This window comes from Miscanthus floridulus, chromosome 7 (genome assembly GCF_019320115.1).
Source record: "Miscanthus floridulus cultivar M001 chromosome 7, ASM1932011v1, whole genome shotgun sequence".
Lineage (NCBI taxonomy): Eukaryota > Viridiplantae > Streptophyta > Magnoliopsida > Poales > Poaceae > Miscanthus > Miscanthus floridulus.
In genome coordinates this window covers 39,693,291-39,720,344 of record NC_089586.1, presented here as the reverse complement: position 1 = coordinate 39,720,344, position 27,054 = coordinate 39,693,291, and the positions used below count along the sequence as shown (strand labels likewise).

The window sequence follows — 27,054 nt, the reverse complement described above, 5'->3', positions numbered from 1 at the left end:
TTCGATGGGTCCATAATGGCGCTCGGCTCGGGAGCTGGAGTGGTTCTGATCTCCCTGGATGGGAGTAGGCTCCGTTACGCCATCCGCCTCCATTTCTCAACTTCAAACAATGCCACGGAATATGAGGCCCTTATCAATGGACTCCGCATCGCCATTGAGCTCGGTGCTACATGACTCTACGTCCATGGCGACTCGGAACTAGTCATTGATCAGGTCTTGAAGGAGTCCTCCTGCAAAAGCCCCCTCATGACGGCATACTGCCAAGAGGTGCACAAGCTCAAGGACAAATTCTAGGGGATCAAACTACATCACGTCCCTCGAAGGGACAACGATGTCGCCAATTTCCTCACAAAACTGGCCGCCAGGCGGGATCCGTCCCCAAGCAGGGTCTTCATCAACGACATCCACGAGCCGTCCGCTCGCATCTTGGAAGGTCTGACCCGGACGCCCTTCGACGCCCAACCAGTGCTCGGGGGCTCTGACCCCGATGCCCAACTAGCACCTAGGGGCTCTGATCCCTGTACCTCTATGCCACCCATGAGCATTGCTGTATTGACGCCCAGGCAAACCGATTGGCGAGTACCGCTACTTGCCTACATCCTCGAAGAGGTTCTCCCGCCCAAAAGGATGGAGGCCTGATGAATCACTCGATGCGCCAAGACCTTCGTCGCACTCAGTGGCGAGCTCTACAGATGGAGCCCATCAAGGGTACTCATGAAGTGTATCCTCACTAGCCAAGGGAGGGGTCTCCTCCTCGAGGTTCATGCCGGCATTTGCGGACATCACGCGGCCCCAAGATCGCTGGTCAAAAAAGCCTTCCGCCAAAGTTTTTACTGGCCCACCGCACTACGAGATGCAGAGGAAGTCGTTTGCAGGTGTGAGGGATGCCAGTTCTATGCCCGACAAACCCACTTGCCGGCACAAGAGCTCCAAACCATCCCTATCACCTGTCCATTTGTGGTCTGGGGCCTAGACATGGTAGGACCCCTCAAAAAGGCCCCGGGCGGTTTCACTCGCCTACTCATAGTGGTTGACAAATTCACCAAGTGGATAGAGGCCAAACCCATCACCAACATCCGGTCAGAGGAGGCAGTCAAATTCTTCCTTGACATCATCTACCGATTCGGCGTTCCCAACTGTATCATCATTGACCATGGGACTAACTTCACCAGAAAAAAGTTCCTAAATTTCAGCGACGGATACGGTATTAGGATCGACTGGGCCTTGGTCAGACATCCATGAACTAACAGTCAGGTCGAACGCGCCAATGGCATGGTCCTCCAAGGACTTAAGTCACGCATCTTCGATCGACTCAACAAATATGTCGGGTGATGGGTTGTGGAGGTCCTAGCAATCCTCTGGAGCTTGAGAACGGCCCCAAACCGATCTACGGGATTCACACCCTTCTTCCTGGCCTATGGAGCCGAGGCAGTGTTGCCCTCTGACCTTGACCATGGCGCACCAAGAGTGAAGGCTTTCGACCATGATCGAGCCGCGGAGGCCCAACAAGATGCGGTTGACCTACTCGAAGAAGCCCGTGAAGCAACCGTCATCCACTCCGCTTGCTACCAACAAACCCTCCGCAGGTACCACAAAAGGAAGATTAGAGGAAGGATTCTCAAAGTCGGTGACCTCGTACTCTAGAGGACCCAATCAACAAAGGAAAAACACAAGCTCTCTCCACCATGGGAAGGACCCTATACGATAACCGAAGTAGTCCGACCAGGCACCTACCGATTGGAGGACAACAACGGCAACCTTCTCAACAACACTTGGAACATTGAACAGCTACATCGTTTTCCCCCTAAATTTGGTTTAAACCACTTTTTTGTTAGAACACGCTCCCGTAAGAGCACTCCTGCCCGAAACACTTTCAGCCCGGGTCGTTCGGGGGGCTCCATGTATAATATTTTAATATTACCTCTCTTTTTACTATCGCACAACAAAGCAGTTGTGTCCCCAAATAGAAACATATTCCATTCCTTGTGTTTTCCTTATGAAACTCTATTCTTACTCCCAACCAAATGCACCCCACCTTTTCCTACGGTTACAAATAGCTGAACCTCGTGGGCCACGCCGTGGGCTCACAAGGTCGCAGCCTATGGAACAAACGGGCAGGTACGAGAAAGAAAGGATAAAAAACAAAAGTTTTGCTAAGATAAACATAGGGAACGAATATCGTGGTTCTGTCACAAGGACATCATGGATGTATTCATTAATATAGAAAACTGTTCACATGAGGGCTAACCCACGATTGACAAGCGCAGGTACCGGTCGGACGTTTCTGATTGGAGCTCTCCAAACCCCGTCTCTTAGGTCATCAAGGTGAGCATGTGTTCATTAATACAAAACTGTTCACACAAGGGCTAACCCACGATTGACAAGCGCAGGTACCAGTCAGACATTTCTGACTAGAGCTCTTCGAACCCCGTCTCTTAGGTCATCAAGGTGAGCATGTGTTCATTAATACAAAATTGTTCACACAAGGGCTGACCCACGATTGACAAGCATAGGTACCGGTCGGACGTTTCTGACTAGAGCTCTTCGAACCCTATCACTCCAGTCATGCAGGCACCACCACACGAAATCTCCACCGAGAGACCAACCGGCCCCCTGAGTCGATTGAATCGCTCAGTATCCACACCTGAGATACAGGTAGGAAGCGAAGGGGCACCCCATGTGGGCCATGCTGACTCCATCTTGAATGACAAGCACGGGTCCTGGTCGAATGTTCCTGACTGAAGCTCTACGAACCCCATCTCTCAGGTCATCAAGGTATCGGTCGAATGTTTCTGACTGGAGCTCTTCGAACCCCGTCACTCCAGTCGTCAAGGTAAAACACTATCAAAGCCCCTCTATTTCATTACAAATCATTTCATACATCCATACGTGCATTTCATACCATACGCCTGAACCCCCTGGACGGTTAGGGCATAAACTGCCCAGGGGCTCAGGAACTAAGCATCGCACATGCAGCAAAATGCATCAGAACGTTCTGTGATTGTGTCATGAAGCGGCGGTTGCATCATTCGATATGAGCAACCAAAACAGAGCTAGGGAGAAAACCACAGATGAGCCCTGTGCGGCCCTCGCCCGGTTTGACAGACTAGGTCATCTCAACCTTCTCGTTCGATCCTGAACCTCTCGCTAAGCCCACAGAATCTCCATCAAGGGGAGGCCGAAAGGCCACCCAGGTTGGTCTCCAAAATGACCTAGGCATCTATCGGGTTGTAGGTAAAGGAGTAGTGGAATGTCACAAGAGGGCTATGTCGACCCCATCACGAACGACGGACCTGGATTCCACTCGATCACACTCGTTAACAACTCACCGAGCTAGTCTTTCAAGCCCGAGCGATCGGGACAGGAGACAAAACTCAGCCCCTCTGGTTGTGAGGAACCAAGGATGGGGTAAACACACATAAACTCACATCAACCCCTACAAAGGCCCAATAGGGCTTGGGGCTCAAGAAAAATGCCAAGGACGGCGATCTTGAACTCGCCAGATCCACGACTACGACTCGCCCGGTCCTCGGCGCGCACCGACACTAGGACCCACGAGCATCGCCTCGTCTGATCTTTAACTAAACTAACAATGTCTTCGTAATGGCTTCAGATGACTTCACTGTGCTCCAAATAAACCCTGGGACCGCAACCCTGAACTCACATCGATAGGATCGGCAACATCCGACTACGGCTCTTAGGACCGTGACTCCTAAACTCACATCGATAGGATTAGCAACATCCGGCTACGGCTCTTGGGACCGCAACTCCTAAACTCACGTTGATAGGATCGGCGACATCCGGCTATGGCTCCTGGGACTGCGACTCCTAAACTCGCGTAATGGCTTCACTAACTAAAACTAAACTCTCTTGATCCACGGCGCGCCCCGACGCCTAGGTCTACTTGTGATTTCACCTTGATCCTATCCACGGCGTGCACCGATGCCATGGTCTGTTCACAACTCCGACTCACCAGATCCCATGGCACGCAACAACACCATGGTTAAACAAAATTCTGTCTCAAACTAAAAAAACATGCATACACGCCTGCTGAGACAACACCCCCAGCCAGTTTGGCCCGAACCGCCTAGGGCTCGGGGGCTACACCCGTGGGTGCGCTCGCGCGCACCCGCCGACAAAACAAAAAAAACATCCCCCATTGACAAACTCAGAAACATCCCCTAGCCGGTTCAGCTCGAACCGCCCGGGGGCTCGGGGGCTACACCCACGGGTGCACTCGCGCGCACCCGCCGGCAAGACAAAAATCCCCTGGATGATTCTGCCCGAATCGCTCGGGGGCTTGGGGGATCCTGTCGGGTTCATAAACCCATGGTCCCTCAGGGACCGGCTTCCATGCTAGGGCTCGGCCTAGGAGAAGCATTTCTTTCTTCTGGACCGGCCTAAAAGTCTGAACTCAATAGACCGAAGCACTCGCTTCAGGCCCTGGCCGCCTTCGGCCCATCTTTCCGACCGGAGCACTAGCTCAGGCTTAGGCCAACTCCAAACGGCCTCTCCGATCAGAGCGCTAGCGTTCGGCCTCGGCTGCCTTCGCACGGTCTCCACTTGGAAAGCCTGACCTGAGGATTGCCTCTGACTCTGACCCCGTGTCTCCGGCCGGGGTTTATAGAAAAACCCTGCCCATCGCTAGTCTCCGACTAGCGCGCCAGAACCAACTGGGGCCATCCGACCAGGGACGCCCACTCGGAAGGAACTAGAAGGCGTACGAAGGAAGGCAAGATAGGGCTCACAAGTCAAACCATGGCACCAAGGACCATACCCTATGGAACAATACTTTACAACCGCCCTGCCACGAACAGTATTGTAGGCGCCAACAATTACCTCTACAATATTGTAGGCGCCGGTCAAAACACCCATACGGTAAGACCCCCCATGTGCCTCTAGCCATCAATAGTATTATGGGTGCCAGAATTCACCGTACCAGGTGAACATGGTAAAGTCATGCCTCTAGTCGGTGAGACAGCATTTTTGCAGGTACCGACGCCCTCTAGTCTTGAAGAAAGCAACTCAAACCTCCCACATGTACCTGACATTCTATAGTGACATCAACAGTATTGCGGGCGCCCACCATTATCCCATCCCCATCGGCGTGGGCAACAAGGCTTAGAAACATCCGTACTCACTCTCCCTCTCACGTGTAAAGCCATCCCCTTCTTCTATAAAAGGGGATGTGCTCCCTCCAAACACACGCAGTTAACCCAAGTCGACCTCTTCAAGTTTAGGTTCATTAGATCAATAGCTAGAAACCCCTCAAGCACATGCTAGGACACTTCGTTCGTAGCATAGCTCCTGTCGATCTCGACCCTTCCGACCAGACCGACCAGACACCCCGTCTCTCTCTCACTCGTTTGTAACCCCACTACAGACTTCGAGCACCTGGCCTTGGGAATAAAGTCACCGACTGACCCACACTGGACATAGGCCACGTTGCCTGAACCAGTATAAATCCCGTGTCATTGAGTGCTAGGCCACCTTCGATCACAACGTACAGTAAAACTACAAATATTTACTAGTTGGTCACTTTCTGTACTGACAGATTCCTACTTGGTTATTCCACTACAAGCAAAGCATATAGAGTTTAGAATTTGGATAGTGGTACTCTTGAGGAAGTTCATGATGTTGAATTTAATGAAACCAAGGGTTCACAAGTAGAGAATGAGAACTTGGAAGATGTTAGAGGCATTCAACTTTCAAATGCCATGAAGAACATGGATGTTGGTGAATTGAGGCGTAGGCAAGTGAATGATGATGAAGATGATCAAGTGCAAGTGCTCTCTAACTCAAATGTACAAGATGATATAACTCAAGCTAGTACAAGTGGTTCTCATGATAATGAACAAGATCAAGTGGCTAGTACATCATCTCAATCCAATGATCAAGCAAGTGTAAGCAATCAAGTTCCAATCCTCCAACCAACCAATATTGCAAGGGATCATCCATTGGACACTATTATTGGTGATATTTCAATAGGTGTGCAAACTAGATCAAGATTGGCTTCATTTTGTGAGCATTTCTCATTTGTGTCATCCATTGAACCAAAGAAGATAGATGAAGCATTGAAGGATGTTGATTGGGTGAATGCTATGCATGAAGAATTGAATAACTTCACAAGAAATCAAGTATGGGAATTAGTAGAGAGACCAAAGGGATACAATGTGATTGGAACCAAATGGGTCTTTAGAAACAAGCAAGATTGGTAGCACAAGGCTATACACAAGTTGAAGGTCTTGACTTTGGAGAAACATATGCCCCGGTTGCTAGATTGGAAGCAATAAGAATCTTGCTAGCCTATACTTGTGCCCACAACATCAAGCTCTATCAAATGGATGTTAAGAGTGCATTTCTCAATGGTTACATCAACGAAGAAGTATATGTTGAGCAACCTCCTGGTTTTGAAGATGACAAGAAGCCCAACCATGTGTACAAGTTGAAGAAGGCATTGTATGGCTTGAAGCAAGCACCTAGAGCATGGTATGAGAGATTAAGGGACTTCCTACTCTCTAAAGGGTTCATAATGGGCAAGGTTGCCACCACTCTCTTCATCAAGAAGATTGGAAAAGATTTGTTTGTGTTGCAAATCTATGTTGATGACATCATATTTGGATCAACCAATCAAGACTTTTGTGATGAGTTTGGAAAGATGATGGCTAATAAGTTTGAGATGTCCATGATTGGAGAGTTGAGTTACTTCCTTTGTCTTCAAATCAAGCAATTGAAGAACGGTACATTTGTGAGTCAAGGCAAGTATATCAAGGACATGATCAAGAAGTTTGGCATGAGTGATAGTAAAGCCATTAGCACACCAATGGGCACAAATGACAACTTGGATAGTGATGCAAGTGGCAATATGGTGGATCAAAAATTATATCGGTCTATGATTGGAAGCCTACTCTATGTGACCGCATCAAGGCCGGATGTCATGTTTAGTGTATGCATGTGTGCAAGATTTCAAGCCTCACCAAGAGAAAGTCATTTGAAGGCTACAAAGAGAATATTGAGGTACTTGAAGCATACACCAAATGTTGGTTTGTGGTATCCCAAAGGAGCAAAGTTTGAGCTAGTTGGTTACTCCGACTCGAATTATGCAGGATGCAAGGTTAAAAGGAAGAGCACCTTAGACACATGTCAATTATTAGGAAGATCACTTGTTTCATGGTCATCAAAGAAGCAAAATAGTGTTGCATTATCAACTGCCGAATCCGAATACATATCCGCCGGTAGTTGTTGTGCACAAATACTTTGGATGAAGGCCACTTTGAGTGATTTTGGAATCAAGTTCAAGAAAGGGCCATTGCTATGTGACAATGAGAGTGCAATCAAGTTGACAAACAATCTGGTTCAACATGCAAGAACAAAGCACATTGATGTCCGCCACCATTTCATAAGAGATCACCAACAAAAAGGGGACATTTGTATTGAGAGTGTAGGCACCGAAGATCAACTTGCCGATATATTCACCAAGCCATTGGATGAGAAAAGGTTTTGCAAGTTAAGGAATGAGTTGAACATATTGGATTTCTCAAATATGTGTTGATGCACCCCCCCACTCATATGACATGCCTCTTCTTCAAGCAATCCAAGGTAAAAGTTGATTGGCATGGCATACATCCTTGCTAAGGACTTGTTTAGTGCATCTAGACATCTTTCACATTTAATAGGCTCATTCATGAAAATCAAATGAATTTGATAATTGTATGGTACCACTATTGCTTCTATGCTTATTTTGATCTAGTGGTAGCATATGGCATGTTTGTGGGCTTGTAAACCTAGTGTTTGATCTAGAAAATGAGCTCTAAGTGCTTAACTCAACATGGTACAAGATAACCCTTATTTGGAGGTGTGAAGAAGCTTGTCCTTGGATCAAACCGAGTTAAATGTCTTTGGCAAGTATTCTAAATTGAACCAAATTTGGGAAAATGATCTTCACCCCATTGATTGACATTGATAATCTTAACCTATCTACTTTTTGAACCTTTGTGGTCATTGATGACAAAGGGGGAGAAAAACAAAGATATTAGTACATGGGGAGAAAAACAAAGATATTCGTGTACTAAGATAGTGAAAAGACAACAAAGGAGGAGAATTTGACATAGGGGGAGGAATATGACAAAGGAAAGGGATCAGGGGAGGAATATGACAAAGGAAAGGGATCAATTAAAATTTTGAGCACACAAGTAGGGGGAGCAAGCTCATGAACTTGTATGGTGCATTTTAATGTGCATTTCATATGTTTGCTTGCATGGCACAAGTTTTAAATTTCAATATTCATGCTTGTGTGGTGTATGCTAGTTATAGGTTTGAATGATGAAATGAAAATCTAGCATGCATAAGTTTATCTAGTGATTTCATTTCCAAGTGTTTCCAAGTGGTATCGAGCTAACCATGGTACTAAGGATGGTATAATGGTGCACTCCGATTGGTATCATGCTTCAAAGGTCCATCTTTTACACCTTAGCATCATTTGGTAGACATTATCTCCTATATTTCCTATCTAAGCATATGTGCAAGCTACAATCTAAACTCTTAGCACATATGTAGGGGGGAGCAATTGCTACCATATGGGGTTCATGAAACTTGTCCATATCCTTTTACACATGGTAAATATGCGTCGGCAAGCAACATGGATTCAATTGAATTTTAATTCATATCTTTGTGAAAGGGTTGTCATCAATTACCAAAAAGGGGGAGATTGAAAGCTCTAGTTTGGTTTTGGTGAATTGATGAAACCCTAAGTGCTAACCTAGTTTATCAAGTGATCATGACATAGGTAGCACATTCCAAGTGGTGAAGCAAATGAAGATCATGACATGATGATGGTGATGCCATGGTGATGATCAAGTGCTTGGACTTGAAAAGAAGAAAGAGAAAAACAAGAGGCTCAAGGCAAAGGTATAAATGGTAGGAGCTATTTTGTTTTGCTGATCAAGACACTTAGAGAGTGTGATCACATTTAGATTTGATAGCCATACTATTAAGAGGGGTGAAACTCGTATCGAAATGTGGTTATCAAAGTGCCACTAGATGCTTTAACTCATTGCATATGCATTTAGGATCTAGTGGAGTGCTAACACCCTTGAAAATATTTGTGAAAATATGCTAACACATGTGCACAAGGTGATACACTTGGTGGTTGACACATTTGAGCAAGGGATAGGAAGTTCACCGTCGGAGTGCGAATAGTCCGACGGTGCCACCGACGCCGTAGACAGAAAAGACAGAGGTCACTGTAAGTGACCAGACGTTGGTCTCTGTACGACCGGCGCATCCGGTCAGTAGCAGCTGAAGAAGCATAGCATCGATCATCGACCGGACGCTGGCACTAAAATGACCGAACGCTGGCTGGCTGTGTCCAGTCACACTGATATGGTCATGCACAGAGGAATCACCGAGTGACCGCACACTGGGTGTGTCCGGTCGAGCATGACCGGACGCGTCTGGTCATGAAAAGTCATCTCTGGATGCTTACTGGAAACGACCGGACGCTGGGGTTCAGCGTTCGGTCACTTTAAGCTGCTGTGTCCGGTCATCACTTGACCATTGAGATCGGGTGATCAACATTTGAAGAGAGAGGACATGTGGCACACATCCCGTGACCAGACGCTGAGGTCCAGCATCCGGTCAATATGACCAGAGCGTCCGGTCACCCCGAGTTGTGCCCAGTGAAGGGGTATAACGGCTCTATTTCGTGGGGGGATTCTATTTAAGCCCCATAGCCGGCTCAAGCTCACTCTCTTGGCCATTTGCATTGACATAGCAACCTTGTGAGCTTAGCCAAAGCCCTCCCACTCATCTCCATCATTAATTCATCATCTTTGTGAGATTAGGAGATAATCCATGTGCATTGCTTGAGTGTTTGCATCTAGAGGCACTTGGTGTTCATGTTTCGCTGTGGGATTCGCTTGTTACTCTTGGTGGTTGCCACCACCTAGATGGCTTGGAGCAGCGAGGATCGTCGAGCGGAGGGTGGTGATTGTCTCTGGCTCCGATCGTGGTGATTGTGAGGGGTTCTTGATCTTTCCCTGGCGGAGAGCCAAAAGGTACTCTAGTGGATTGCTCATGGCTTGTGTGATCCTCATCTTGTGTTGGTTGTATGGCACCCTATCAAGGGTTTGGTGTGTGATGCCAATTAGCGCATGAACCTCCAAGTGAGTGAATCGCCACAACGAGGAGTAGCTTGCCGGCAAGCAAGTGAACCTCGGTAAAAAATCATTGTGTTCATCATTTGATTCCGAGGTGATTGGTCTTCATTGTTATTCATTCTTGTGATTGATTGGCTCCTTTTCTCGACATGGCGGTATAACCTTCTTGCTCACTCTCTTTATATTACCGCAAACTAGTTGCCAAGCTATTTAGTGTAGCTAGTTGTGAGAGCTTGTTAGTTTGGTTAGTGTGGCTCTTTAGTTAGCCTTTGAGAGCACATTAACTTAGTGTAGTGACATAGCTATTGTGTGGATAGAAACTATATCAACTAGAATTATGGTAGGTGGCTTGCATTTTTAGTAGGCTAGCGCAATACTTGCTTCACCTCATAATTGTCTAACTGGTTTGCTAAGTGTTGTTGTAGAAATTTTTATTAGGCTATTCACCCCCCCCCCTCTAGCCATTAGGACCTTTCAGACGTGCCCTGCCTGACAGAATAGCTCCTGATCAGACGGGACGTGGTCTAGGTATGGCCCACCACTACCGCACGCTGGGCACAAGAACCAAAGCACCACCGCACACAGGCGGCTCTCCGCATCCCCAGGCAGGACTTGGAAAAACCCAAAACAGGATCTCCGTTGAGAAAAACCATCGGGCTTCCTAAGCCGATCGAACGGCTCAGGAAAACACACCGAGGGATAGGTAAGGAGCAAAGGGATGCCCCATATAGGCCATGCCGACTCCATCACAAATGACGAGCATGGGTCCCGGTCAGACATTTCCGACTGGAGCTCTTCAGACCCTGTCACTCGAGTCATCAAGGTAACACTACCAACCCCCTTCTATTTCTTTATAATCATTTCATACATCCATACGCACATTCATTCCATAAGCCCGTGCCCCCGGACAATTCAGACCCTGAACCGCTTAGGGGCTCGGGAACTAAGCATCGCACGTGCAGCAAAATGCATCACAATGCTCCATGTTGCATCATGAAGCGGCAGTTGCCTCATTCAACATGAGCAACAACAGAGCCAGGGGAGAAAAAGGCAGATGAGCCCCGTGCGACCCTCGCCCAGTCTGGCAGATAGGGTCATCTCAACCTTCTCGTTCGATCCTAAGCCTCTGCCAAGCCCATAGAATCTCCATCGAGGGGAGGCCATTAGGACACCTGGGTCGGTCTCTGGAATGACCCAGGCATCTGTCGAGTTGTAGGTAAAGAGTAGTGGAATGTCACAAGAGGGCTATGTCGACGCCATCACGAACGATGGACCCGGATTCCACCCGATCATACCCGTTAGCGAACTCACCGAGTGCGTCACTCGAGCCCGAGCGCTTGGGACAAGCGACAAAACCTAGCCCCTCCGGTTGTGAGGAACCGAGGATGGGGTAACGTACACAACTCAAACTGACCCCTACTAAAGCCCAACGGGGCTTGGGGGCTCAAGACACAAAACGCCTAGGTCTGTGACCCCAAACTCACCCCATCTAGCTATGCTTCAACTACACTCCAAAACTACCTGGGTCTATGACCCTGAACTCATCCCATCCGGCTATGCTTCGACTGCACACCAAAAACGCCTGGGTCTGTGACCCCAAACTCGCCCCATCAGGATCCATAACTCTGACTCACCTGATCCCACAACGCGCACCGACGCCAAGATCAGTGAGCTCCATCTCAACCGATCCCTAAACTAACTAACTAACTACCTCAGCTGCACAGACTGCACCGAGGCTAGGATCCACGACTCCGAATCATTTGATCCCACAGCGCGCACCGACGCCAGGACCCGTGAGCTCTGTCTCGTCCAATCTCTTGACTAACTGCCTCACCTGATCCCACAGCACGGCATCGATGCCAGGATCCATGAGCTCCATCTCACCCGATCCCTAAAAAAACTAAACGCCATAGCTGCACAACAACACCTTGGTGGACAACTCCCTCTTGACTAAAAAGCACACACACACGCCCACTGACAAACGCCCCTAGACGATTCTGCTCGAATCACCCAGGGGCTCGGGGGCTACACCCATTGACAAAACAAAAACCTCCCCCGCTGGCAACATGAAAACCCCCCAGACGGTTCTGCCTGAACCGCCTGGGGGCTCGGGGGCTACACCTGCAGGTGCGTTCGCGTGCACCCACCGTCGAGGGAAAAATCCCCCAGACGATTCTACCCAAATCACCCGGGGGCTCAGGGGCTCCTGTCGGGTTCATAAACCTGGGGTCCCTCGCAGACTGAATTCCCAACAAAGGCTCAGCCCAAGCAGGCAAACATGCAACTCATGGGCCAGCCCAAGTATCTGGACGATAGGCCAGAAGGGCAATCCAATCACTGACCAGAAGGTCTGGCCAAGAAGGAACGGCGCCCGCCTTCTGACTTCGACCCACCTCTCTGACCAGAGCGCTCGCTTCGGTCTCCAGCATGCCTCTAGATAGTCTCTCCGACCGAAAGGCCTGGCAAAGCACTACCTCCGACTCTGACCCTACGTCTCCGACCAGGGTATGCAAAGACCCTGCTCACTGCTCTTCTCTGACTAACGCAATCAGAGCCGACTAGGACCAACCGACCGGGGACGCCCGCTCGAAAAGGACCAGGGAATAAACGGAGAAAGTAAGGCAGGGCGCATAAAGTCAAACCACGATACTAGGGATTGTACTCTGTATGACTATAGAAAATAGTACTCTGCAACCTCCCTGACACACAGTGCTGTAGGCGCCGACATTTTCCCTATAGTATTGTGGGCGCCATTAACTCCCATACGATAAGGCTCCCCCGCATGCCTCTAGACATCGACAGTGTTGTGGGCACCGACATTTACCGTGTCGAGTGAACGTGGTGAAACTCCTCACATGCCTCTAGACATCAACAGTGTGGCAGGTGCCGACGTCTGCCATGCCCGAACAAGACAACGTAACCTCCCATGTGCATCCGACATCCAACAGTGTTGTGGGCGCCTACCATCATCCTGTACCTACCGGCGTGGGCAACAAGACTTAGAAGCATATGTACTCTCTCCCTCTCATTTGTAAGGCCATCCCCTTCATCTATAAAAGGGGATGTGCTCTCTCCCAATAGAAAAAGGTTAATCCAGGTCGATTCAAGTGCCTCCAGATTCATTAGATCGATCAAGTTCACTAGCTCACAACCACAGAACTGCCAGGTTCAGATCTCAAGCACACACTTGAACACTTAGCTCATAGCGGAGCTCCTGTCGCTCTCGGCCCTTCCGACCGCAGCCGACTAGACCTCTTGTACCCCTCATCTTTCTCCTTCTTGTTTATAACCCCACTGCAAACTTCGAGCACCTGGGCTCAGGAATAAAGTCACCGACCGACTCAAACTAGACGTAGGGCACCTTGCCTGAACCAGTATAAACCCTATGTCATTGAGTGCTAGGCCACCTCCGATCACAACATACGGCAAAACTACAAATATTTACTTGTTGGTCACTTTCTGCACCGACACATAACTTTGTTGAGCTAGGTAATGTTTTTGCTCACGGACATTACTTGTGCCATCATGGAACTCTTGTAATTTTAACCAAATTTCATGTGGCATATTTAAAGTGAACACTTGGTTAAACACATCCATGCTAAAAGATTCAAACGAGCAACTTTTAGCTCTAGCATTAGAATGAATTTCTTTTTCATCACTCTTTGTGGATTTATCTAGATTCTTAATGGGTTTCATCCCATCACGAGTGACTCTCCAAACACCCAAATCTACCGCCTCAAGGTGACTAGCTATTCTAGCTTTATACTAGGGGAAGTTAGTGCCATCGAAGTGCGGAGGCCTAAAGGTATCCATCCCAACCACTCTAAATAGCGTCGGCTCAATGGCAGAGAAGCCAAAGGTCCAAATTGAGCCAACCAACTTTGATACCACTTGAAAGGGACCGTGACGCCTAAGAGGGGGTGAATTAGGCAACGTAAAAATCTACTCTAAACAATGGCCTCTAATTCCACCTTAGCAAAACCTATGCAAGAAAATAATCTATCTAAATGTGCAACAATAGTTTTGCTAATGTGTTGCTATCTCTACCGCAAAAGAGTCTTGTAACCTAGGTTCCAACCCTATCAACTAGCCTATCAACTAAGCTAGGAAAGTAAAGCACACAACCTAGGTAACAAAGTAAATGCGGAAGGTAAAGATGAGGTAGAGATGCAAACTCCCGTCAATGACTCTAGTATTTTTACTGAGGTGTCAAGAAGCGCTCAAGCTTCCCCCTCGTCCTCGTTGGAGCCCCTCGTAAGGAATCCCTCGCAGCAGCCAAGCTTCCAGTCGAGTAACTCCATGGATAGCCTCGGGCCTTCCCCACGCATAAGTGGGTCTCCGATGTGCCTTCTAGCAAACCTCTCCTAGACCGCTCCCCATCGTCTTCACTATCAAGCTTCCGGCCGAACCACCGCGGGCCTTGTTCCCTTCGGTACATCGTGGCGCCCACACCACAAATGCGGTTGGTGCGATCTCACAAGACTACAAGCCCCTCCGATGTACAACAATGATGCGCGCAAGCACCGAGTGATAAGAGATGTGCAAACCTCACTAAACACTAGCCCTAAACCTAGAGCAAGCGCATAAGCGGTGGTCTAATCAACCTAAGCACTTCGCAAAGCACCTACGCTAATCACCTAATGAATCACTAAGTACTATGCAAGTGGAGATCACTAAAGTGGTGTAACAACACCCTTGATATGTTTCCTCAACTCTCCATATCTCAAATGGCTGGTTGGGGGGTCTATTTATAAGTTCCATGAAGAAAGTAGCCGTTGGGGATAAAACTCAGTTTTATGCCATTGACTGTACGCGCAGGTCGACCTGATCGGCCACATCCAGTCGTCCTGACCGTTGAAGCAGACCGTTGGCGCTCACTGTTGATCAGACTCTCTGGCGAGTCCGGTCGCTTACCATCTAACGCGTTCGGTCGATGTTTCGCCACTATGGAACCTCTTTAGACTCGATTGGACGCCACTGCCTGGCACATCTGGTTGTCCATAGCTGCTGCGTCTGGTCCTCACTGAGTTGTTGCCGCGACGATAAGCAGTGAAGTCCGTGCGTCCAGTCACTGCCTCGCTCAACGTCCGGTCACTGCCTCGCTCAACGTCCGGTCGCTGCTGCTGACGCCTGTTGTTGCCGAGCAACTGATCGGACGCGTCTAGTCCTCATAAGAGCCACGCCCCGGTCACCTCTGCTGAGCTCGTTTGTTCATGATCTTGTGTCCGACTTGGTTCCTATCTTTATGCTTGGACTTTTCTTGGTTTCTTGGGTCTTGCTTGAGGTGTTGATCATCGGATCATTACGTCGCCTTCATCCAAGTCATGTCTTGCATCCTATTGAACTACAAAACAATTACTTGCAAATTCATTAGTTCAATTTGGTTGTGTTGGTTATCAAACACCAAAATTCAAAGTAAATGGGGCTAGGGTCTATTTTCCTTACGGCTTCCATGTTTACATTTCAAGAGTACAATGTGTACAACAAACATATTCTTCCTTGAATGAAAAAATTAGAATGTTGAAAACTCACCCATATTACCTTGGCCCATTATGGGGATATGGCTTTTTCCTTTGTCATGGGTGGTAGAAAGATAGAATAGCTTGACCTGAGCACTAGTTTTCTCATTCAGCATGAAGAAACGAAGTCCATTGCATGATGTTTGCATGCACCGGATTGGTCCAAGGTGTCGCCCTAGGGACATCGGACTGTAGAGTTAAAACCCTAAATGCAGGCGTCCAGAAGGCACCATACTGGTCCGATGGTGGTCCGCTGGAAGTGTTCACCAGAGGAGTGTTGCACTCACCTGATTGGTCCAATGTGAACAGAGAAGGAGGCCAGAGAGGTTCCAAAGACAAAAGGAGGGCACTACATTGATTCGTTGATCAGTACCAGACCATGTGCCATGAAAAATACCCAATGGTTGGCAAATAGCTAGTTCCAATGTTTAGCCGTGGGATAGGCACTGGATTAGTCCGGTAACCCCACCAGACCAATCCAGTGACTGCACAGAAAGATGCAGCAGGGTCCAACGGCTATATTCTTGATTTGGGGCTATATATACTCTCTCAGATGGCCAAATGGAGGTGTGTGGAGCTCAAGGAAGTGTAGTGTGAGTTGAGGCTCATCTCTAGTTGCTCTAGCCACCAAAGTGCTTAAGTTTTTAATTTGATGATTAGCATAGGTGCTTTGCGAAGTGCCTAGGCGCTTGCTGTAGATTTAGGCCAGTGTTTAGTGGGGTTTGTATACCTCTTACCACTCGGTGCTTGCATGCACCATTGTTGTACTCGGAGGGGCATATAGTCTTGCGAGACCACACCAAACACGTTTGTGAGGCCAACAACGTTTTGGCTGGTAGCTCGATAGTGAAGATGGCAGGGAGCGATCCATGGGGCCATCTGGAAAACCCACTTGCAAGTGAGGAATGCCTGAGGCTATCCATAGAGTTACCTAACTAGGAGTTTGGCCCTTGCGAGGAAGCGAGGAGCTTCGTGATACCTCGAGTAAAATGTCGGAGTCATCAACAGGAGTTTACATCTCTATCCTTTAGCTTTCACATTTATATTATATAATTAGGCTGTGTGCTTTACTTTTCTAGCTTCGTTTCATGGGCTAGTGATATGTTTGGAATTTAGATTGCATAATTCTTTTGCGGTAGAGATAGCAACATACCTAGCAAAACATTGTTGCATATCTAGATAGATTACTTTATTACATAGGTTTTGAATATGTGGGGAAAAATTCTCAAACGACGCAGGAGAGCTGCGTTGTCATTTTATTAAGATGGAAAGAACAAGAGTACAAAGGGCTAGGGAAAGAAACCCAGCCAAAAAAACACACAAACACTCAAAGAGACCCAGGACCCCAGCACCTAAGATGCTCGAGATAGTGACCAAGATAGAAAAAAAACTAAGTTTAGATGCTCCTGGCATGCACCAAAGAGTGCACTCATCCTTAATGGCCTGCAGTAACCCTTGTACATTAGGCAAGGAATTTTCATAAGTAGATTTTAAGTTGCCCAATTCACCCTTCTCCTCCCCCTCTCCTCTTAGACGTCATGGTCCCTTCAATGCTCTCAATGGGTTTTATGAAATGGGCATAATGTATTCAATTTTTTCTTTCAATATTTGGTTGCTGATTTTGTACTGTCCCCATCACTATGAGTTGTGCTGATTCACGTTCCAGTGAAAACAGCAGTAATATATCTTCAGTTCAAATAGGAGCCGTGAAAACAAAGCACTATCCAAAGTAAGATTCAATGTAAACTGGAGAGGAAGAACTTGAAGATCCAGCCATGATGGTTTACACAATGATAAACTAAACTACCAAAAAAATGTTGAATATTTTAAAGCATTAGCTCTACGAGATACTTCGAATCAGCAGTGATAAATTTGTCTCTATTGACAAAGGCAACTTGCTGCAAGTACAATCTGAAAGCTCGGTATAAAAAGTTCTTTACAATGAGCAAATGTATGCCACGTTTTAGTGTGATCGTAGCCTGCAGGGATCCAAGTCTCCCCTCTTTCCAAGCTGATGGCCCATTCATCTTATCTGCCCCTTTATATAGGAGCGAGTCTTTCCATGGCTCTATACAATTTAATTGACTTAACTCACTGGATGCATATAATTGCATAAAGAGCCAACCATACGTTTCTCTAAAACTCATAAGCTTGTTTTGGTGTATTTACAGTTTGAAGGTAAATTCACTGATGAGTTTGCCCACCATAATATAACGAACATGAAATTGAAGCTGAGGATCATGGTGTCACTAGTAGTAAGAAGTTGAAGCATGCAGTTGCCAGTGAGAAAATCCAAGGTGCCATTTCTGGAACAAATAACCCAGATTCACAGAAAAGTGATTTAGAGAACATCCAATGTGAGAACTTGATAGTATTCCAGAATATAAACGGTGCCGGTGACTGCATAGGGGACCGCAAAAATGGCTCCAATTCCTTGCCGTCGAGATAAGGAAATACAATCACTGAAACCAGATATCGAACAGATAACTGAAACTCCTGTCAGTTCGAATTGAGCAATGGTTCATCCATTCTCAATAAACACAGTGCTCCACAGGATAGCCCCACTTATGGAGATAATGATCTAAATCACATCAATTGACCTGGCATTGACAATTTTGAGGATGTCGACACATTATTCAAGTATTCAGAACTTCTAGCTTATTGGCTAAGATATTAATTTGTTTAAACAGGTGATAACTCTATTTCTTTTTATGTTATTTATTTTCTTTTTTTGTCACAAATGAGGTTTGATTCCACATATGGTGAGCAGCAGCTGGAGAACGCAGATGGTTATATTGGATTCCTTCTTCAGATGATGTTTACTTTTCTTATGTTGCTCTGCAGCAAGGGTTTGACTCGTCTTATTCATACTATGGTATTCTGGATGATCTCTTAACATTCCAGTGTGTAGATGATAAATCACTACCCTCGGTTTATCCATCATGTGCTTTATGTGATAATCAATTCAGTGATACCTACTTGTTCACTGAGCAAAAGAATGTGAATGCATATGGCGAACAGGCAAGTTAATTGTTCCCATTTTTCAGTCTGTATTAGTTGACTCAGTATTTATCTTATGCCTTCTTTAATTTTCTCTCTCTTTTGTCCACTATAGATATACCAAGAGGACGTGATGGGGTCATTGCCCACTAACCAGATATGCAGCGTTCATATGATAATTTACTAGGGTTTTTAATCATTGAAACAACACCAAATGATTGCATTCAGTTGCTCAGAGCTTTTTATCAATTTGATTTTGGTTTATCGCCTAAACCCCCTTGAATGGACATATAGTTCATTTGATATTCTATTACAACCAACTGTAATGTGAAAACAGAAATGAAAAGGTAGTCAATCAAGTACAATCATGCTACTATGTTGCTATGGCTGTTATATGTTTTTTTCTATTTTTGATCTCTGCAACTCCTTGGTACAATTTACCCCTCCTTGTATAGTTTTTATTAGGTTTACCACTGGAGGATGGTTAGCTCTTAAGAATGTTTTGGGTTTACCACTATGCAATTTAATCTCATGTTCATTGATTTAACGTCATGGTAGTTGCAGGTTGGAAATCAGTAGTATTCATCTGAAAACTCAATTCAAAGTATTAATTAAATACAAGAAATTTCAGTAGCATCGAATTCCTATCCACCTAGGCCACAACGGATTGATCAAGGGCTGGCGCGGTCTTTCTAGTTATCTAATAAAGTTGACTCAAAACTATTTGACACCAACAACCCGGGCATTCGGCTGGTAGGGTCTCGGCTCGTTTCCGCTTGTTTCAGTTTGTTTCAGCTTATTCTCTCTCACAGAATACTATTCAACCATCCAAAATCATCCAAAACCAGTCAAAACCTGACCAGCCGAACACCCCGAACATCAATATACTTACCCTAAAGCTGTGCAAACTTGAACACCAAAATGCCATCAACTATATTTAGGCCTCGCTTGATAGGGCAAGATCCAAAAACAAAAAACAAAAAAAAAACATGTGAATTTCTTGAAGTTGGTATTTCTAGCTCCATTAATAATTTACCGAAGTTTAATAGAGAACGGGGAAACATCCATCACAAGTACTTGCGGCGGAGAAAACATGACCCGCTACAGCACCTTACACATACTACAATCAATTAAAAATTGAATTGCAGAACCTAGGAAGTTCCAAAAAGATTTATCATCAGATATCACACTTGAACAACACATTCCCTGTTCCACCAATTGGCTCATTATTATGCAAATTAACTGTCCACAACTTGGGTTCTTTGATGCTTCTGTCGTCAAACTCTTAATTTTGCTAAGCATATGTCCACATTCCAAGCAATTCATGCATACAACTCAACAACATAGGGCAGTCCAAGTGTCGGTATACTTCCGTTGAAACTTCAGATTTCAAGAATCAAATAAGATAGAAGTAAAGATCTCACACCATATATCTTCTCAGCCTCATGCACAAATTTCAAATGCACCAGATATAACATAGTACACCATGGGCGGAGATCTCTCTTGGATTTTTGAATCACAGCAGATAAAGAGCTCTAACTATGCAACTATGGGCAAGAAATAAGCCCGTTTGTTTGGTTTCTTACATCAATTTTCCTACTTCAGTGCCAGATACATTTTGAGGCGGCCACATACAAACCCAAAAGAAACATGCTCATCAGTATATGGGATAGAGGCAAGAACTTATGCCAAACCAGTCTTTTGTCAAATTCTAGCCAATAAAAGTCAAGATATGCTTGGAAGGATGGATGGAGGAAGGCCCGCCTTACCCAGGGTTTTTTTTTTTTTGTCTTCCATTGACAACCTAGCATTAGCAGCTACCTAGGAGCTTTCCTAAGCAAGAAGATAAACATGTACAATCTAACTAGGAATTGTCATGCTGAATACAATTCTTGAGTTACAGTCAACTTGACGAACTTCTGAACCTGCATAACCAGCATAAAGTATTTGTGCTGAATAACAGAAACAGTTCAATAGAGCAAGCAGGACTAGATTATCACAGTCCTGGAACACAAATAACTCCAAGAAAATTTTACGTTAATAATGGAATACTAGCAAAAAGATGTGACAATACAAACAGGAAATAGTTGTGTATTTGCCACTGCTTGAACCTAATGCAGGCTTCTACTCCCTTTGTTCAGAATTAGATGGCGTATTTTCCCTGGGCAAAAAAAAAACAATGTAGCTAAATTGACTAAAGTGCCCTTGGTTATTCCTAATTACCAACAGCCAAACAGGGGGTATGCACTAGTTGCATGCACACATGCATGCGTACTGCCTGGTAGCAACAAATTGCTTTCTAGTAGTATTAAATCAATGTTGTGAGCAGGAAGTAAATAGGGGTGTTTTGGTACAAAGCATTTACACCTACGCACTATATTTGCACAACCAAGGAAGAAGCACATCCAGTAAAATCAAACAGATAGAGTATTATACTCCTAGATAGGCCTGGGCAAAAAAATCAAAGATCGAAGACCGAACCCAAACAGACAGAAAATCCAGTCCTGGATTCCTTTGGTTGCCCTATGCTGAAAACCGGGCACTTTTTTTCCCTCCAACAAAAACCGGACATTATATCAGGTACTCAGTTTCTTTGTTCAGATAACCGATATGACCGAATAGGCAATGGCCCACTAGAATCAGCCCAGTGCCCCCAGACGGCTAGACCACCACCCTGCCTCACATATAAGCGCACGCTCCTTTACTGGAACTCTGGAAAACTCCGACTCCAAGTCCACCTAACCCTAGCCGCCGCCACACCGACTAACTGAGCAGGAGGCAACAGCAGAGCAAAGCGCAGGCGCAGTTGCCGCCCACCAGTCACTGCCACAGATCCACGGGTGCCAGGCCCTCAACACTCCGTCTGGGTGTTGCACATTTGCGCTCCATATGCAGGCATCGACCACGAGCGGCAAGTCCGGGTGCTGTGCTGCCAGATCCTGAAGGAAGGAGTGAGGGAGGAAAACTGGAAGAAGACTGGAAGAAGAAAAGAAGGTATGTGGAAGCTCCATGTAAACTATTTGTGCAATAGAATATTTTGCAGGGAAGTCTAAGTAACACTATTGAGTCCAAGAAAAAACAGATCCTGAAAAGGCGATGATATGCCACAAATCCATGCTCAATCGATTGCAATTCCAAAACAGGAACCTTCACATAACAAAAGCATTTGAAGATTTGTGTAAAACAAAGCAGAGCTACTAGCTCAAAATCCCTGTGCAGATAGGCTCCATGAATCATTTTAATGCACAGATACTCAATGAATGAAGCATAGGTCATGGGGCATGGAGATTATCATATAAAACAAGCAATGCCAAAGAATCTGACAAACTACTTGGATAACCTTTTGTGCATGGATAAACTGTGGTGAGTAATCAGCATTTTTTTAGATGTACTTGGAGCGTGAGATGTGACAATTAACTTCTATTTAGTATAGACCCACTTCTTTCCTAACTAAAAATTCGACTAACCTAAAATGGACAACACGAGTGGTCCACAGGCCACAAGGGGATAAACCCCTCAATAAATAAATTGTCCGTAGAGAAAGGAAGAGGCTATTCAATATGACAAAATTAATTATTCATTCTCAGGAAAATTGCACAAAGTATTATAGCAAGTGCCAAGATATAATTGAAGATGAAACCTAATAAGCTTATATGACAGTTCAGGTACCAGATTGAATAGTTGATTTTTATATAAAATATCAAATACATTGTTTCTTCCTTTCGAAAGAAAAGGTGGTGCAAAAAAAAGGAGAAGCAACTTTGCAGACACTGATCACCTAATCAGTTCCTCTACAACACTTATACTTGTTAAGTTATATAACACTAACAACTAGCAATATGATACTACTCTCACGCAAATAGGAAGGACCTCTCTAACTCACTAACAAAAAGGACAAAAGGATCAAATCCCATATTAAGGGCACACAACAAAATCAGTATGTAATGACGCTAATTATGCCTTGTTAACAGGGGCATCTGGTTAAAACAAATAAACCAAGTGTCTTGATTCAAAGCAAAATTGGAATTTTTTTTGTCACAAACATTTGTTGAAAGTAATGGCTTGATAATGAAAACACATAAATATCCACTAAATGTCTCTTTAGATTGAGGAAATAATAAACAGTGACACTCCTGTTCCTTTAGCATAATAGACCATGACATTTCTTATTGTCTTCCTTTACCATAAGATGACACTCCTGTTCCTTTCCAAAAACATACCTGCCAATTTCTAATATGTATAGAAGCATAATCAATGGAAACTAATCTTTTCCTAAAAAGATCTAAAACATCTGAAATTCAGCGCCATAACATTTCATTTGTGCCATAGTTAGATGTGGGTCATATTCAAGCTGCAAGGTAGAACTGCAAGGTAGCAATCCAGGATGGAAGCCATAATTGAATGCCTGGGTGATGGATAAAGGCAGCTGGGTAGGATTCCAGTGCCACGTGCTAGAGGAAGCTAACAAGGCTCTAAGACAACTGGTGGCATAAGGTGAGAAACAAAACAATAAAGTAATTTTAAACTTATTATCGTGACTCATTGCAGGACAAACAGTTCAAAGTAAAGATCTGAATGTGACCACAGAAATCGGAGTGGCCTTGTTTAGGACAGCAAATATCAACTTTTCCACCTTGTTTCATACCAAGCTCACCAAGTGTGTCCAGATAGGACATGGTCTTGTGGATCATTGCCACCAAGTTACAAGTGAGGCCTGGCCAAGTATATGCCACTCAACCTTGATCAGTTGGTTTGCTTCTTCCTCATGCCATCAAGACAAGACTAACAAAGAGGCCATGTGGCTGAACCCTGGGAAGACTTAAGAACAACAGGAAATCTAAAACCTTGTCCTATTTCATCCAGCAACCATGAAGGTAGTCAACCATGGCTTTATTAAAATACAAACTGCATTTCATGAAATGTTTAGAGCAAAGAAGTGAGAAATACTTTACTACCATATTGTCTACAATTTCTATTTAGAAATTTCCAAGGCTGGGAGCAAAAGTAACTCAGAAAATATGGAAGCATAAATACAGGTCATGAAATCAAGGTTCATATCAGGGTTTCTTTTCCTTGTACTGATTTTGAAAATAACCATCAGGTTGACCTCATAGCTGGCAATATGCTCTCCAGTATATTCATATGAGATGCTATGGCCTTATGATTGGTCAGTTTAACTATGCAAGGGTAAGTGAACAGATGCCAGCTATAACTTCTTTTACAAAACATTGGATTATACTGTAAATATTTCCAGCATGCATGCTGGTATAAAATAAGGTTAGGTTTAACTTTTGGTATAAAAAAACGGATTTTCCCAATGTAAGAGAGCAAAGATGTGAATGATTGCACTTTCCATAACAACAAGTCAAATCCCAACCAAATTGGGGTAGGCTAGAGCTGAAACCCAACATAAGCCACCAACTAAAACAAAAGAGAGAGAAAACGAATATATGTGGTTTAGGACTTCAGGTTAAGGGTGCTTAGTTGCACCAGCTTTGAGTTTTGACATTTCCAGAATAATGATTAAACAGATCTAGAGTTCAGGGTTTAAACTAAACCAGTGCCAAAGTTGAGGGCCAAAAGTAGCCATTCACCTAAATAACACATACTGACTGCTCTTGAAGTTCTTGGAAATAATATGTAATTTACATGAAAACAATATCATTTGATTAAAAATCAATAAAATTGAACAAAAGAACTCTACTGAAAGGAATAGTAAAATGCAGATTAATGTCCATGCAATAAACCACAGTTATTCACAAAGCAATCAACAACACAGTTGGCTGGGTACAGTAGCAAAAAAAGGGAACACAGTATTCTGATGAAGTTACCTATATTTCAAGATGAATTGGCCGCACCCGACCCATCTGTAGAACTATCACTGTCTGAGTCTGCCAGAAAAAAAAGAATGTTAAATGATTTGGATATGATACAATAGGAAATTTTCTCAACGGTCCATATACTAATTGAAAGTACCAAAGAAGTTAATATTAAACAAAGGGCAAAAGCAAATATGAAAGGACAAAATATTACCACTAGAAGATGACCCTGAATCACTGCTAGAGCTGCTTGAACTGCTTGAACTAATTGCATTTTGTCCATTATTATTAGCTTGATCTGGCGCAGAAGATGTCAATTGCTCGCCCACTGTCAAATCTTTGGTACACACAAAAAAAATTACCATCTTGCTTACAATGTGGTTTTAAAATGATTATACAAAATATAGCAAACCTATCTTACTTTGCTTCGGAGATTTTTTACAAACATTAGGCTCTTGAGTCTGCAATGAAATGCGATTGTAACATTCAGCACCAATGATAGCTTTGCATACAATTATACTACTGCATATACTTAATAATGATTGAATGCTCATACTGGTATTTGTTGCACAGAATCCCGTGCACGCAACTCTGCATCTTGTCTCGCAAGCAATGCACGCTCTGCCCTTCGCTTTTGCTTGCTCAGGTTCTTCTTGTAGTTAGCCACAAACCTATCAAGTTCCCAAAGTGTATCAGCATCCATGCTATCAATTTCAACCTCAATCTCATCATCATGCTGCATAACTGACAAATTCTTGTTCTTAATGAGCTGCACAACTGCGTCAAGCTTCTCTGGTGGCAAGTTTTGGAGGTTATCACTAAGTTTACGCTTCTCATCCATTGTCATGTTTCTCTTATTCGGATCCTTTGCGCTTGGTTTCTTCATTGATGGTGTGCGGGCACTGTAAGTGGGAGTATGGCTTATGGGCCGTGAATTGGAGTCCAACGGCACAAGGTGTTTTACAGAATTTGACCTCTCAAGGAAACGCAAGTCAATAGGGGGTGGTGGAAACTTCTTTGGCAGTGGAGGACATGATGCAAGATAATCAACCTCGGCTTCGATCTCTGGCCACTGTGCCTCAAAGATTCCTAACAACTGCTCAGCCATGAAATGAACATCCTGCCCCTTGGGGTTATATGTCATGGCATTCTGAAAAGTGAGACGCACATCCTCAGCAAACTCCTTTGGGTTCCGGTACTGCCCATGGCTGAGTCGTCCTCTTATCGTCCCAAGATCCATCGGGTGCTGGATTATTGCAAAATAGTCATGCAAACCAAGTGCAACTGGATCAACAGGCTTGTTGAACACCCATGCAAATTTGTGCTTCATTAGCCGACTCAAGAGAGATGAAGATTTCTTGAATGCGTGAGAGTATAGCCTCCGCTCAGCATCAAAGTCTGCACCACGAGATTCTAAGGTCCGGCGCTTCTTCTTGTGGTGCTTTGATTTCTTGCGTCCATGAGGATCTGCAGGTGGGAACTTATCCTTGGCAAGCAAAAATTCTGAGTTTCGGTACAACTGATTTGCCTTAGGTGTCCGCTTGTCCTTCTCATAGGCTTCTGTGTGAACCACCGACACAGTTAGTGGTGCCCGCTGCAGCAGCGAGCGGGCAGGGGCAAACATATCCCGGGCAGGTAAGGGCGTCACCGGACCTGTTGGCGAAAACTGTGATCGCAGGGACCCAGCATCCACCACCTGTGATGGCAGCAGCACCATAGCCTGGGGCAAGGCCATTGAATCCTCTTGCGTCAAGGCGTCAGCAGCCGCCTTCAACCGCTTGGAGAGCACACGCACCTGGTCAAGCTCTGACGCAAGCTGCCGCCACAGCTCACTCCTGGCCCTGCGCTTCTGCGCCTTCTCAGCAGCGACAACCGCCCAGCCGTTGCCATGGCCATTGGGAACAGCACTCGCGTCCCGGTTAAGCCCCGGGGAAATGTCACCTGAGGCGGGGGTGTGTTCCCCTGTCGACGCCAGTGCAGGAGGCGGAGCAGGAACAGGAGAAGAGGAAATGTCACCCGAGGCGGGAGTGTGTTCCACAGGCAACGCCGGTGCGGGAGGCAGAGCAGGAACAGGGGAAGAGGAAATCGGCGCCGCCAGGGCGGGGAGTGGAGGGGGAGCGGAACCCGGCGTCGCCGGATCGGGGAACGGAGGCTGAGTGGAACTCTGAGCCGCCGGATCGGGCCACGCAGCGGCCCCAGCCTCCGAGCAGCGAATGGACCGACGAACCGAGGATAGGGTTTCCGAGAGGGGATTCGGATTGGGGGCAGGTTCCGGTGGAGGGGATTTAGGATTTTTGCGAGGGTGCTTGCGGGAGTACACCTTGATCTCCGACGCCCACCTCGACCTGGGTGGGGCGGAGGGGGTGGCCGAGGCGGCGACCGGCGCGGGGCCCGATGCCGCCTCCTGCCCGCCGTCGGCATTGGCGGGCGGGGTCGAAGCCATGCATAAACCCTGACTCCGGACCCCAAAGGGGCCGGATTGGGTGGGATTCGGCAGCAGGCGGCGAGGGTTTCGCGAAGAACCCTAGCAAAGTTTCATATTTTTTGCAGTGGCGCGGC

The 27,054-nt window shown here is 45.7% G+C and overlaps 1 protein-coding gene and 1 pseudogene across 4 annotated transcripts; one reads left to right on the top strand and one right to left on the bottom strand.

The window, feature by feature from the left end:
• LOC136465396 (uncharacterized) overlaps positions 1-18,863 on the top strand; it is a 23,023-nt pseudogene extending 4,160 nt beyond the window's left edge.
• LOC136466904 (transcription factor GTE4-like) lies at positions 17,879-27,054 on the bottom strand. 4 transcript variants are annotated; one of them, XM_066465422.1, is made up of 5 exons: positions 25,052-27,054; positions 24,917-24,956; positions 24,710-24,832; positions 24,508-24,567; positions 17,879-17,982 (listed from the first exon to the last, which is right to left on the bottom strand). In XM_066465422.1, exons 1-4 carry the CDS (start codon positions 26,936-26,938, stop codon positions 24,515-24,517), a joined length of 2,103 nt encoding a protein of 700 aa, XP_066321519.1. In that variant the 5' UTR covers positions 26,939-27,054; the 3' UTR covers positions 17,879-17,982; positions 24,508-24,514. The 4 variants fall into 4 exon arrangements, with proteins under 4 accessions (XP_066321519.1, XP_066321516.1, XP_066321517.1 ...); XM_066465419.1 differs by lacking the exon at positions 17,879-17,982 and adding an exon at positions 19,691-20,601; XM_066465420.1 differs by lacking the exon at positions 17,879-17,982 and adding an exon at positions 20,611-23,581.